Genomic DNA, 14,756 nt, shown 5'->3' on the forward strand with positions numbered 1-14,756 from the left:
ATTTAATTTTTTTGTTTGTTGGGTTGGTTTTTTGGTTTTTTGTCGTTTTTTTTTTTTTAAACAGGTAAAATGCTCTGTTCATTTCTGAATGTTTATAAACAGGAAAATATCCTCCCCCCAGGTAAAAACATCTTAAAATCTCATCTGTTGGGATACTCTAGCACTTGAAAGCTGTGCAACACTAACAAGCAGGGCACACTGCCTCAGAAAGGCACTCTTAGGAAGGCCCTGCATACCCTCACAAGGACGACCTGGCTCAAGTTTCCTTCAGCTGGTAAGGCTCTGCACCACCACTCCACTCACATGCAACACCAAGACTGTACAGGATTTCACCCTCTTGCATGAGGCCTCTATGAGATGGTGTGGATGTAAGCCTAGCCACAGGATAGCTAAGGACACTTAATCCTAGAACTGAAATACTTTTTATTCACTTAAAAATCAGTTGGGTGCCATCAGGAGGATAGTTAGGACACAGGGGAAGTGGAAACCAGAAGAGGAATTGGAGTTCAGAATAGGAACAGAAAAAGAAAACTGCAGAGAGAGACACGTGCAAGATGCTGATGGGAAAGCGGAGAGTCCCAAAGACCCAACCAGTACAGCATGTGGAGCTTCAGACCCTGGTCCCAAAATTTCCAGATTCCCTCCTTTTGGTGAATAGCCAGTAGGCCAAGGACCAGTGTCAAGATGAACTTCTATCTCTTCTAATTAATGACACAGAGACTAGAAAGAAAACAACGTGTCTAGCTAAGATGCTTAAATGCCACATAAGTAAACCCGTATTACGGCTTTTAAGGTTTGTCTTTTTTTTTGGTCCCCAATAATTCTGGGAGAGGCACACAGATTTTCACAAGTGCCTTCTACTCCAAATATTTCAAGAGTCTATACGGAAGCATTAACCATTATGCTGCAGATAAAGTGGAAGGTATTTGTGTTATGAAGAATTAAGCCAATGCCTCAGTTTCTCTGTTTGTAATGCATGGCTGTCTCCTTAGTGAGGCAATATAAAAATATAACTCCTTCAAAAACATATTATAAATCACTTCCATGAAATTGTAATGAAGAAACTGGGGAGAAAACATTAATCCAGAATTTAGTTATAATTTTGGATAGCATGACCTGAACATGCTATCCAAATTATATATATAAATTAAAAAAGAAAAACCTCAGTGAGCAAACACCATGCATCCTGTCTAAAGAGACCAGAGTCCTCAAGGAAAAGCACCATTTGATCCAAAAAGCTACATAACAGGCATATGCAAATAGAACCTGACTTAAGACGGGAAAGAAAATCTTCATTCCACCATTTCTTAAATTCAGATTGCTTTGAGTATGCTATTTTAAGTTACTGAAGCAGAGGTTTGTGTACTGAGTAAGGGAGGGGTTTGTTTGTAACAGAACTTCAAGATGCTCATATAAACAGTTGACCTACATCCCTCTCAGTTTATGAACTGAAAATGAGACAAGTTTATGACACAGCAATACAAAAACTAAGCATCAGGAAGAACAGGTAATGAGATAACCCAAATCTCGTCTTTGCAATCTTAAATTGCTGGAGAAGCACAGAAACCAAGTGAAAGAATAAATGAAAAAGAGTAAGAAAAGTACAGGGACAAAAAAAGACAAACCAAAAGAATATATAAGGTAGAAAAAAGTGGTATTTTGAAAGAACAGGAGACAATAGAGGCTAAAGTGTTCTGCATTTATCTAAAATCCTGTCTTCAGATAAAATTAAATTCACAGCATTGTGTGCCTACACTGAGACTGGGAATGTCTTCATCCTTCCTTTGATGGAACATAGCTGCTCCTCTCCAAATTTAAATAGCAACCCAATTCAAAGTTTCTCATGCTAAATGAAAAAAAAAAAAAAAAAAATAAAACCAACTCTTAATAGTTAAAATTTCAAAGCATATTTGATTATCACAAAAAAATGTAAATGAAATATTACAAAATTAATGTGTGAAGGATATGACCACCTCAGCAGTGTTGCATAGACTATTATCACTATTATATTTATCACTATTATACATACTATCACTTCATATATCAACCGAAATTTAAATTAGCTCCTCGTTACAGATTTGTAATTCCAAAGTATCACTAAGAGTTGCATTCTTACTTAAGGGACATATTTCCATCAGTAATCCAGCCATCAGTAATTCTGGGTTTTTTTGAAGATTTTATTTTCCCAGTTTGACAGTGTTCACAGAGGTCAGGCTACTGACAGGAGGAGGACCTGGTCAGGTTCCCGGTGAAGGACAAGACCTTGCTGTGGAATCCAAACCAAACCCACTCTACCAGTGGCTATCCATCTTGTTGCAATATAGCACCCTTACCCTGTCACCTCTGCGAGAAAAACACTAAGTGGTTTTTCAGAGGAAAGAGAGAGAAAAAAGAAGAGGAAAAAAAGGATAATGTGGGCAGAACCACACTCTGCGTACAGAGAGAAGAAACACACCACCAAAGGGAATCTTCTTTTGTTAACCAAGGCAAAACTTGGTATGTTGTATGGGCTTTACACTATAAAGCACGAGAGCAACTAATTCTGCAAGACCATTTTCACTTTTTCTTTCCTGTTTCAGTGTTAGAGTTCAACACTGACAATTATTTTAAATGCTCTTCATGCATAACAATTTCAGAAGTCTACCTTCTTAGTGAAATGTCATTCTCTCGCAGTTCTACACACTTTTTTTCCTTTCCTGTAAAAGCAGTAACAGATATATTTCAAAGTGTCACTACAATTATTAGTGACTAAGAGTTTTCACAGAAAACATGTTCACAACCAAAACATCCATACCTCAGAAGGATCAAAACATACCCGCACAGTTTAATGGAGTGACATGGCAAGGGCAGCATTAAAGGGATGTCAGGTCATTTTGACCCTGCACTAGTCAATGAGACTATCCATTCACTCCACAAGCTGCAAGTCAGAAAGGCAGACACTAAATAAGCCTGACATAAAAATTCAAAGTTTTACTTAAATAGAGAGGAAAAGGGAGGGTTACAGATCTTCTACAAAAATCTAATATTTCTCATAAAAAGCAAGTGATACAAGGAGTGCAAGATAATCACTAATTTCACAAAATTAAATTATATTAACAGGACAATTGAGCATTGACAGTAAAAAGTGTGTGCAGCTCTTCACACAAAATTAAATAGGAAATTCTTTCCATAAGACTCCTCCCTCCTACCAACCCACCCCCCGCGAACCTTGTGATACCAACAGTTTCCTGACACAGCTGTGCTCAAACCAGGCCAAGAAGACTCAAGAGATAAGATGCCAACAACCACCAGGGCCTCCTTGACATTAGCAGTCTTCTCTTTCCAGTGGACAGAAGGACAAAAAACAGCTGTGGTGAGGGAACTCTAGAACACACTCTTAAAAATAAGACTGGGCACATGAACAGTGAAAGATACAACTGATGTGTTACTCTTGCACTTGGCTCCCTGTATTACTACTCTAGAATAAGAGGGAACAATACCAAACAGAAGAGTGGAACATATTTACTATGAAAACAATTCATTTCTCCTCTGTAAACGCAGTATTAATAACAGGCTAAGCCAGGGCTGACAAACCAAACACAGAACAACATGGCCTGGCCTGCACAGGCTCTTCCTCTCTGGGATGCTTCCCCTGTCCTTGTCCTGCTCCTTACGTCGCTTACCCAAGGTGCGTGCGTGCTCCACCTTGGCTAGGGCACAGTCCCAGCCTTTCTATGCCAAGAACATGGCACTTGGGAGTCCCTCAGTGCCAGCAGACAAATGTCCTTCCTTTCCCCAGAACCACAGTGCTCCAGCTGCGTCCCAGGGCTCTTTGGAGAGCCCAGAATTGAGAAAAACACAAACCACTGCTATTCACAAGGCAAAGCTGAGTAACAACAAACTTGCTTTTGACATCCTGCTCCTCATCACTTGCATACTCAGCAGTTCCCCAAGAACAGGAGGGATTGTCTCCTCATGGTGAGGATAAGAGGATGGTACCCCCAGGCCTCCAGGAAGGGTGGTGCAGTGCTTTGAGATGTGGGAGTGTGGGTGTGTGTGCGTGTGTGTGTCCGTCCCAGTACATAAGCTGGGTCAAGAGTTTCTTAAGATCCACAAAGGAAGAAGGCACAGGCCTTACTGCAGGCTGTCACCTCCTGTTGCTACCCACTCTCCCACTGCACAACCCAAGTCCATCCTAGAAGCAAAACCTATTCATATAGAAACGGCACATCTCTATCAATCTATACAGATACACGCTGTTTGGCCTCAGGAAGGGCAAGAGTAAGCCTCATACAGGGCTTCTGGTGCCATAAATACTGAGGTTTACAAATTTTTCAGCCTTTCAAAATGACCTCTATGATTGACAAAGAGGTCTGAGGGCTGACTACTTCCCCCACCCCAAAGTACTGGATACCTGACCTAAGCACTGCTAGAAAATTAAATCATTTCAATTGTTCAGATACAGCAATCATTGAAAGCATCTATAAAATCTCACTTGTTCTTAATGCTGAGACCTAACGAAGTCACTACCCGTTTGTTTAGTTTTACAAGCACCTATCTACTTCTTCAGACCTCAGATCGCTTTGAATCCACTCTTCACTGAACCACAGGATTCCTCAGGGAAAGAGGACCTTGTAAAATGAAGCACATGGGATAGCAGTAAACAACACTACAAAAATTTAACTTTTATAAGGACAGTAACAGAACCAACAAAGGATGTATCTGTTTTGGCCTTGGATTTCAAGACTCTCAACTTTTGATCCTCTAGTCTAACATTTCAGCTCTGCTCCTAACATAAAAATAAAGCACCTACTTCAAGAAGTTGTGAAAAATGAGAACCAAACTACTCTGTAATGAAGCTATAATTCTTAATAAATCCAAGTTCTGTCCTTTAAATTATTTACATATGACAGGTTTGTTCTGTCCAGGTGTTAACCCACGAGTAAGACATGATGCAGCCTATTATTTAACATGTTATCTGTAGCCTGAATTCAAAAAGTATGAGAAAAGTTACATTCAAAAGAGCAAAACATTGCTAAGACTACAGCAAGATGTGTACAAAAGGTAAGAGAACAGTATAATTTGATCATAAATGTCACCTAAAATACTGAAAAAGTGGTTTATTTTCAAGCATATTTAAAGTTTGCTCTCAAAGTTGCATTAACGCAATTAACATCTCCCTTTCACATCTGCAGCAACCACAGGCTTTCAGAACTACTAGAGCTACAGAGCAGAGTCAAATTATGCAAGAGGTCTCTGAGAAAGTCCATGTACCTGTGAGCCGGAACCCACCAGGTTTTTTCAATTAGAGAAACAAGTATCCACTGTATTACATAGTGCTTTCAAACTGTTGTTTCCTTAAGATATGCCAAACTAATACTCTAAAATTCTGCAAATGCAGAGGAGTAACATACCTAACTGTGCAAATATGATATTTGATATTCCTAAAACAAGCAGAGATGCTGTTTGGCCATAGTCGCTAACAGGGAAAATATTTCAGATGTAAATACCCACAATCAAGAACTATGTAGGATGTATTCTGCTTCATACCAGTGGGGATGAAGCCTCTAGGTGCTAACAATACAAGAAGCGTTACATAAGACTATGCACTTATTTTTAGAAGCACATTACAAAATTAAGTACTGCACTGGAATCTGTTGCAGAGCCATGGACAGTTACATCAATGTGCACAAAGAACAATTGCTCAGCTGGAGCAGAATATTAGATTTGATTCAGACTGGAGTTCTCTCCTGCTAATCCCCAAAAATACTGAACCATCTGAGACTAAGAAAGTTAATTTGCATCCATTAAAAAAAAAAAAGGAAATTGCACTACTAATCATAAATGCAGACATATTCTTTCCTATGAGCAGCAGAACTAATAAAGAAATAGTTTCTTCCAAACCTGTTCTTTTGTTTCTTAATACTTCTCCCACACCATGATAATGCTCAATTTCCTTCTTTTCCACATCTCTTCATGATTCTCCCCTGCCCTGGTCCAGGGAAAAGAGTTGTGGTGCAGACACGGGAAGTCTGCCTGTGTTCACAGGCTGCCTGACCAGCTGCCATCCTGCAGAACACATATTAGACCCGGGCTGACTATCTCCTTTCCAAGATGATGCACTAATTTCAGCTTCTTTCCTCTAGCTAGACACAGTTTTCTGAGGTTTGTAGGACCGTAACTTGAGTCTTACTTCCTCTTGCTGATTTAAGTTTCCATATATAAATACAAAGTATAAATTCAGTTAAATGCTTACCTCCTGATTTAACTCAAAAGTTAGGTTACCTATATATACTTCACGTATTTTAAATTTTTATATATACATACACATATATACACACTTACTGGGAAAGGACAGGCAAACCAAACAATCTCATAAATCACACCTCCTGAGAAAAAGTGAACCAAAGCTTCCTAGGTGTTTGCTTTTTTAAACAGTACTAGATACCACAGAATGAATCCAGCATGCATTTGCCTATACTTAACTTTTTTCTTCCCTCACCATCTGCAATTTTCACTGTTCCTCTCATTCTTACCAGTTTTTAAGAAATTACAGCTAACTCCATCACACGTCACACTGCTCTTCAAAAGAGCCCAACCTGAATTCAGCAGAGTGGCTTCCTTTATTTCTTGTAGATACAGACATAAGCACAATCTACTATCAACAGATTTTTACTACCACTGTTCATTCACTTGCAGCCTATGGTATTTCTCTTCAGGCTATTTGCTAAGTACACTAACAGCATGGTCTGTGGACTACACTTAGTCAACCAAGTTTTAAAATACACTTCTCCAAGTGTTTTGTTTTAAAAAAATCAGCTTTGCAGATGCACATATTCACTAGTATAGAAAAGTCCACCAGTTATATGATGGAATACACATGTGCTGCAGTTAAGGGGCAGTTAAGATACCTGCTCTCAGCCACTCACTCCTGGCTTCCAACCAGACATACACTTGGTCACCCCAGTTTTCAAGACTTATTGAGCTATTACTAGAAAAACAAATTCAGCCTGGTGGCACATTTAAGAAACAGTGGCTTGAAATTCAATCTACAGCTAATATCAACCACTTGCAAATTCCTAATTAAACGGTTCTGAAAATACTACTTTCCATCAAGCATATACTGCTGGTTGTCACAATACGCACCTGCCCAAGGTAAGGAAAGTTCAAGATGTTGGTGCCCTTCTGAAAACTACATTTTATCTTACCAAGAAATTTGGAAATTTCCTGTTTCATCATGGATGTCCCACAGCATGTATGTTCTTATATAACTCAACTTCTGTGAATTAAGGGGAAAACAAATAATGTATTTATTGCCCAAAATATACCAGTCTGAAAGTTCCAAAAAGCTCTTAAGAAAGAAGTTAGCTCCACATCACAATGGCACAGGGACATGAATCTTCTTTAACCTCCACCACAACACAAAAAGACATTCTCATATATAATGCTGATCCTAATCAATTTGATCTTGAAGAATCAACTTACTAGAAATGCACATCCACATCCAAAATTGAGATTTCAACATTAAGGTACCTTTCTACTTTTTGATGATGCTTTTGATATGTTGACAAAGGTACCACACAGCAAAGTATCAAGAACAGTACTGCCACTGCAACAAACTAATCAAATACCTCATCTAAAAAGTTTTTTTTACTGTGAACAGTTTTACACGTTCTTCTTCTAACATTCAGCTTCTAACGTTCAGAACTGCTCCTCATCAGTTCAGTCTTTCAAAAGCTGACATTGCATATAGCTGATCTCTTTTTGAAAATCTTTCAGGTCTCCACTTCTCCACGCCAAAAAGCATGGTATGACGCCAAAAAGCATGGTATGAACTTCAAAGAAGGAAAGACCTTCTATGCATCTTTTAGCCTAATTATTCATTACGTAAAATGCCCACTTCACAGCCATCTCCTGCTTTTTTTTTCTTAGATATGTTTACATGCAACAAGTACTTTCTCACAATGGCACTACTTCTGAACGGTGAAAGACTCCAACCGTATACCCGAACAAGTCCCCTACACAGTAGGGCAACAGAAGGCAGGTCAGCAGACCTTTTTTCCATCATTATAATTCTCTTGTAATACTTCCTTTGCAAGAAGATTTCACAATTAGAACAACAACAACAAAAAATGCATTGAAAATAGTTACAAAGAATAGTCGAGTCTACCTTAAAGAATGCAAGGCTTTAGTAGGCTAGAAGAGGAAAAAAAACAACCAACCTGATGCAGTCATACAGACTGTATGACAAGTATACAAGCCACTGACACAAGCATTACTTATTTTGCACTAGGCCAGGCATCTTCCTAGAACCCTTAGACAGAAGAAATATGTTACATGAGTATTGTCTGTGTTACAAAGGCAGGCTTAGAAAAATTTGCTTGCCAAGAATTGCCTACAAATCTAAACATTAACAATTTATAATTTAAAATAGTTCGTGGTTGTTTTAATGGAATTAGACATACTGGTTCTTTTTGTGCCTGGAAAGCCCTTGCTATGGTTTCCAAATACACACAGATTTAGACTGCAATGAAAATGTTGTGGACATACAATTCTGAAACGTAAGGACAAACAGCGCAAGTGCCACCCACTGAATTTCGTATAGGACCCTTTTGAGGTTTTTAAAATTGCTTTCCCTGACAATGTATGTTAACTGCTACTGGTATCTAGTTCCACAGATGCCTTGAACCATGAAAGTAAAACATGGGAAAGCATTATCTTCTTACTACAGACTAGAATTTGGCTATAAACTGGTTAAATGACTTACCCAGTCACCCATCTCTTCAGCAGGTAACCCAAAGACAGAAAGCATGCTCCAGCTCTTATGCTTATGCTCAATCCACTGGATTACTGCTCTTTGCTCTCTGCTCAGAGAGAGTAATACGAAGTAGGGGTGTCTATTTTACTTCCCACAAATGCACAAGCATTTTATACTAGTTTTCATTTTAAATAAATATACCTTTTTACAAATAACTTGACAGCAGCCAACTATATTCAAACATCATCAATATCAAATGTATAAAAAAAAAATTAAAACCAGAACTTTAATGAACTTCTGAAGTATTTTCAAAGTACTCACTGAAACAGAAAAGAATCCCAGCCAACACGGGGTACAGGATGACACTTAAAAATTCCCCCCCAAAAAACAAATCCAAATCAAAAGAAAACAGAATGAAACAATGGTTTACTTATTAATAAATTTCTGATCAACAACTCTTGCAATGCAATTCAACACTGAGAACATGGGTTCAGACACATCTTCCTCAAAAGAGGAGGATACGTCTGAAAAAAAAGCCTCAGTTACAACCAAGTTTTAACCTACCACCATAATCTGATAGAAATCCTCATTAAGAAATGTGGAGAGCTGTGAAATTAAACAGATGAGCAGTGTAAAGAGCGGTCAGATGGCAGAGCATGCAAGTCAAGGGGAAAAAATAATGCACGCTTTTCTGTAATGCTAATGATAACCAACGCTACCTCAAGACAAATTAGGGGGGCTCAGTAACCACTTTGGGCAAGCACCATTTACACTTTCATTTAGGGCCTATTTCACAAGCAGACCAGAAGCTGAGCTAGTACACACTACCACAATATAAATACTTCATTTCCAGCACAGATTTATAAATGAAAGATAAAATATAAACTAAAAGCAATCTGCCTTTTATTATTTTTTGCTGATACAAAGACACAAAGATTTTAAATCCTACACAGAAATCTCTTACTGATTAGCAGAGACCATGTTTGGTATACACACACCTCCTCTAACAAAAAAAATAATTCCGTAAGGACAATTTTAAACATCCTACTGTGCAGTAATTCCATTTGACACAATTCTTCCTAAGCTATTACAATGCTCAATAAAAGCACAGTTAGCTGTCAACATACAGCACCCATCCTGAAGACTCTCACACACAAAGTTAAGTGTCAACATGCAAGTAGGTGCTTTTAAGTCAATGAAACTACCCACAAACTTTCAGTTGTACATGTGATTTCACAGGAACCTGGGTCAGGAGTCCAATGCAACACACAAACAGAACATATGTACTAACATATATTTGGAAATAAAAAAATAAATAAATAAATAAAAAGGGTGGGTGGGGGAGGGAAAGGCAAACCCTGTTCAGGGAACACAACTGAAAGAGGCTGGTTTGAATGGCTCAGTACAGCATATTTGAGACATCAGGATAAATTTCAAGCAAAAATATTAGCAGATCTCCGTTATGCAGAAGAATGTTTACATACACATTTTTATTTATTTATACCTCAAAAGCCAAGATGAAGTATAGTTAACCTAACTTGAACTTCTTGGCTGTTGACAACAAGTACTGTAATTGAGGCAGACCCTGTACTAATAATAATTTTTAAAAATGGGAAAGCCTGTATCACTTAGAGAGCAATCATTTAAATCTGTGGCAAATAATACTGTTTTGACTTACTATTGTACTGTACTTCTATATAAGCTGGCACAGAACTTTCTATCTAAACTCACATTTAGAAATATTCTCAACAAATACAGCGAATATTCCTCCAAAAATTCAAGAATTTTTTAGATTTTTTTTTTTGTACACATTTTTTAAGGTACCTTTTAAAAATCTATATTCAAGCCCATTACAATTTTTAGGGGAAACACAAAAATAAAGTTGAATACAAGCACCTCCTTACTTTAGAAAATTCTGTACTTGGAATCTTAGGTGCACTTTCTATACTACCTCATTACAAAACAGCAATTCAGCGTTTCTCTTAACTTTCCAGATCAAGCCAGAAAGCCAGGTGCAAGAAACCTCTATTTTAATTCACCTATGATGCATTTTCAAGCTGTGTTCACTTCTTGAGTCAATAACGAGGAGCAAGAGATTTCTGAATAAACAAAGTTATGATACCAGACGGCTTCAAAGCTATGATGTGGTTACAACTTTGCAATTACTACACAACAGACAGACCCCTGCATCAACACAAAAATTTAGAAGAATGTTACTCACAAGCTACAGCAGAGGCTAAAAATGCAATGTTTCTAATTTCAGAACTAAACTCTATGTAGACAGAAATGCATTTATAAGTATTGTAAATAGCAGGAGAAATGCTTCCTGACAGCTACCACTCCACTGTGAGCACACAGAACTTTCATATGAAGGACCTGAGGTACAGACCAAGATCTTCAGGCGCAAACAGCCACTTATAGGACCAGTTTTTAGCATCAAACTTCAGCACATGGTAACTGCCCAATTTTTTCCACTGAATAGCAATTCTCTAAAGTTAGATTCTTTCAAAGAGAATTCAAAGAGATTTTTTTATAAATTCCAGGGATTTTTTTTTAATTATTTTCAGTTCTTACCCAAGGCCTTTGCTTTCATTTTACTGACACATAAACAAACAGGTTACAATAACAATGACTACTTTGACAGCAATATTAAGTTTCTTGAAGAGAAATGTAGACAAGGTTTATCTGCTACTACACTGTTAAGCATTATCAACAACTTCCTGAAAGTGAAAATAGACTTGCAAGTCATGTCAGTCAGCTCATGATAGCGAGTATTCAAATCCCTTCCTAAAATCAGAAGCAGTTGACACCCTGAAGTTTAGCATGTCAGCTGAATTCTCAGCATAAATAACAGTGGAAGTTAGGGAGGGTGAGAAGGCATTGGACACTCACAGAGTCTCCAGGATCATAAAACTGGATCTTGTGAGCTGTGTTCTATGCCACTGTAAAAGAACTCAAAGTACATACACACACACACACACACAACTATTGTTCCAGGTCCAAGCAAAGATGCCTTCGCAATATAAACCTAAACGATTATTTTGCCCTTGCAGGTCTTTACAAGTCTTAACATGTAACCTCAAGAAACATAAAGGTTTCCACTGACTGATGTGACAGCAGGCCTGATCATCTTAAACTCCCTTCCCCCAGCTGAAGAGTTAAGACTAGCAGCCAGCCACCAGCACCAGATGTTACTGCCGTGAAGGCACACAGGAATATCTCCTTCACACACACACATAAATATACAAGGAGACAAAAAGTTCTTACCTTCCCCTGGGGATAAAAATAGCACAAAGTTGGAAACAAGTTTTTCCCAAAGAAAACAGACTCGCAGTAGAAATGAAAACATGCTTGTGTTAGATGTGGATCAGAAGTTGCTGATCCACATCTAACACAAGCATGTTTTCATATTCTCATATTACAAAATCTCCAAAACAAACTTAAATGTAACTTCATGTATAAAACTGACCCCAAAACAGATCTGCTAAACCTATGACACCTATAAGCACAACCTTGTTTCTGTCAGGAGCACACATACACTAACTACAGCGTAAATACTGCTGCCGCTTACACCCTTCCCCACCACACTGGTGTCCCTAACCTGTCACCCTGTGCCACCTCCTCCTCCAGCCTGCACCTGAACCCCCAGGTCAGGTTCACGCCAAAGCTCCATACCGCCGACCCGGCGGGCAGGGGAAGGCCAGCTTCTTCCGCCGGGAGCAGCGCTCAGCGAAAGCAGCTCGGGCCGTTTCAAGTTTGTTTTACAAACACGTCCGAGGGAAAACCAGAACCTGTTTATACACCGCCTTAACGGCGGCCAGGAGGGCAGTGGAAAAGGCACAGGCAAAACATATATAGATATATTTCGAGATAAAAGCAGCCAGCAGCACCCCTCTCTCACCCCTTTCTACACTCCTGGCCTTCCCGACGGCCAGCAGAGCAGGCCGCAAGGCCACTCCGGCGAGGCGCGCAGCCCGGGACCGCCCCGGAGCGGGACCGCCGGCAGCCCCGGCAGTGGGTGGCAGGTTTCGCTGCCCCGACCCCTCGCCCGGCGGAAGGAGGCTGCGGAATAGGGCCTGGCGGAAGCGCAGCCCCGCCACAGCACGGAGACAGGCTCGGCGGGAGGAAGGAGGGGGAAGCGCGGAGGCGGCCTCCGCTAGGCCTGAGGCCGGGCCGGGGCGGGCGGCGAGTCAGCGGCGGGAAGGAACCGTCCCGGGCGGGCCGAGCGGGCCGCAGGGCGAGCTGCCAGCGGCGGCCGTGGAGGATGCGGGGCGCAGGCACGGCTGGGCCGCGGCCTCGACCGGCCCCGGAGAGGCGCCCGGCGGCCGCCGCCGCCCGCGGCCGCGGAGGAGAGCGGAGGCAGCAGGCCGGGTCGGGCCTGAGGCTGCGCTCCCGGCTTGGGCGCCGCGCGTCCCCCCCGCTCCCCCTCGGAGACAAAAGCAAACGGAAACCCGGCGGGACGGCCCTGGGACCCGCAGGGCCCCTCCGCAGGCCTCGCCGCCTCCCGGCCCTCCCTCATCGGCCCGCGGCCGGTACGGCGGCAGGTCCCGGTGCAGCGGCGGGGGCCGGGGAGGGGTTGGCCAGGGCCGGACTCACCGCATGAATTTTCTTGTCCCTCGGATCCAAGATGGCTGAGTATCCAGCAGGAGGATGCTGGGGGACCAACCTTTACCCTCTGACCCGGCCGCCGCCGCCGTGACCCCGCCGCAGCTCGGCCCGGCAGGCAGTGCTGAGGGGCGTGGGCAAGCGCAGCCGCACGGCTTGGCGCGGAGCGGATCGGAGCGGCCCCGCTGGCAGCGGCGCACGGGGGTACGGGGAGGAGGAAGAAGGAGTATAGAGACTTGCTCGGCTGCGCTCACTCCGCCTCCCGCGAGAGACGCGGCCAAGCGCTTAGAGCCGGGCCCGCGGCGGGTCACGTAGGCCATAGGGCTGCCGGGCCCTGCTGTGCTCCGTAAGGCCTAGGGCAGGCGACGGCGGCGGCGCTGACAGAAGCGCAGCGGGCCGGGTGCGCGAGGCCCGGCCCAGAACCCGTTTTGTGAGGGGAGAGGACGGCTCAGGCGGCGCCCAGGCCGGGTGCGCCGGGCCGGGCCGGGTCGGTCAGTGGGTGTAGGATGAGCAGGGCCTGGGCGCAGCGGTGCTCCCGGCCCTTCTCTCCCCCTGCTGAGGCAGGAGCCACCAGGAATGCGGGGGGTTGTGGACACCTACCCTGGGCGGGCGGCCGTGGTCCCCCAGTTTGCGCCTCAGCGTCCTGAGGGGGTGTCCCATCCCCTGTGTCCTTAGCCTGTCCCCGCTCCCTGAGTTACAGAGCACAGAAGGCGCGGCCTGGCCTCAGTGGAGGCTGAGCTTTCGCCTGCGGAGGATCTGGGTAAGGAGGTACCCTGCTGATTGGGCAAATTGTGTGAAAGTTGGTGTTTTCTCTGTCCGTGAGGTAGCAGCGGGCCCCGTTTTCTGCTGTGTCTGTTATCAGAATGGAAAAGCACTACCGAGATAACGTGACTGGACTTTTTTAATTTATCAACCCTGAGAACATATATGTTTTAACAGTGGCTTCAGTACATCAAATGCTGATGCACAAAACATTCATAATGCAAATTATCAACAGTAGTAAAGCTATGCCTGTGCACAAGTGTTTAAAGGATCGAGACCCACATTATTTGTGGACTGACTTCTCTGCTTCATCAGGAACACCAATGACATTTCTACTTTGTTTTGAAATCATCACAAAGCTTAAAAATTCAGAAAGATAAGCATATTGCACTCTGCCAGAAGTAGCATGGTTTTGCCAATAATTTCACAGACACGTAACATCTGTCAATGTAGACATGTTCTGGAGATGAGAGAACAGAGTCTTTCGTCTAAGGCAGGACACAAGACGGTTTCTTGCTGCCACCACCTTCTTGTGCAGTGCAGTTGTGTGCTGAGCATGGGTGCCATGGCATGGGAATGAATGTCTATATGCTCTGTCCAGGAAAATATTGTTATTCCAATATTGATATTTTGTTAGTATTGTTATTCCAAT

At 42.3% G+C, this 14,756-nt stretch overlaps 1 protein-coding gene across 6 annotated transcripts in view; it reads right to left on the reverse strand.

The window, feature by feature from the left end:
- The window catches only part of LOC133269990 (CCR4-NOT transcription complex subunit 2), a 91,791-nt gene extending 77,774 nt beyond the window's left edge, over positions 1–14,017 (reverse strand). For 2 of the 6 annotated variants that reach the window (XM_061454805.1, XM_061454804.1), the window contains exon 1: positions 13,943–14,017. In XM_061454805.1, coding sequence (XP_061310789.1) covers positions 13,943–14,002 — 60 coding nt within the window. In that variant the 5' untranslated portion in view covers positions 14,003–14,017. Of the gene's footprint in view, positions 1–12,638; positions 12,864–13,333; positions 13,673–13,942 lie in introns of those variants that run through there. The other 4 variants (XM_061454806.1, XM_061454807.1, XM_061454809.1 and 1 more) reach the window with 3 other exon arrangements.
- Between the last annotated feature and the right edge of the window lie 739 nt (positions 14,018–14,756).

The sequence above is a fragment of the Pezoporus flaviventris genome, unplaced genomic scaffold (genome assembly GCF_033815535.1).
Source record: "Pezoporus flaviventris isolate CSIRO_AGI_PZ_B2104156 unplaced genomic scaffold, CSIRO_AGI_Pfla_v1 ptg000016l, whole genome shotgun sequence".
NCBI classification, from domain to species: domain Eukaryota; kingdom Metazoa; phylum Chordata; class Aves; order Psittaciformes; family Psittacidae; genus Pezoporus; species Pezoporus flaviventris.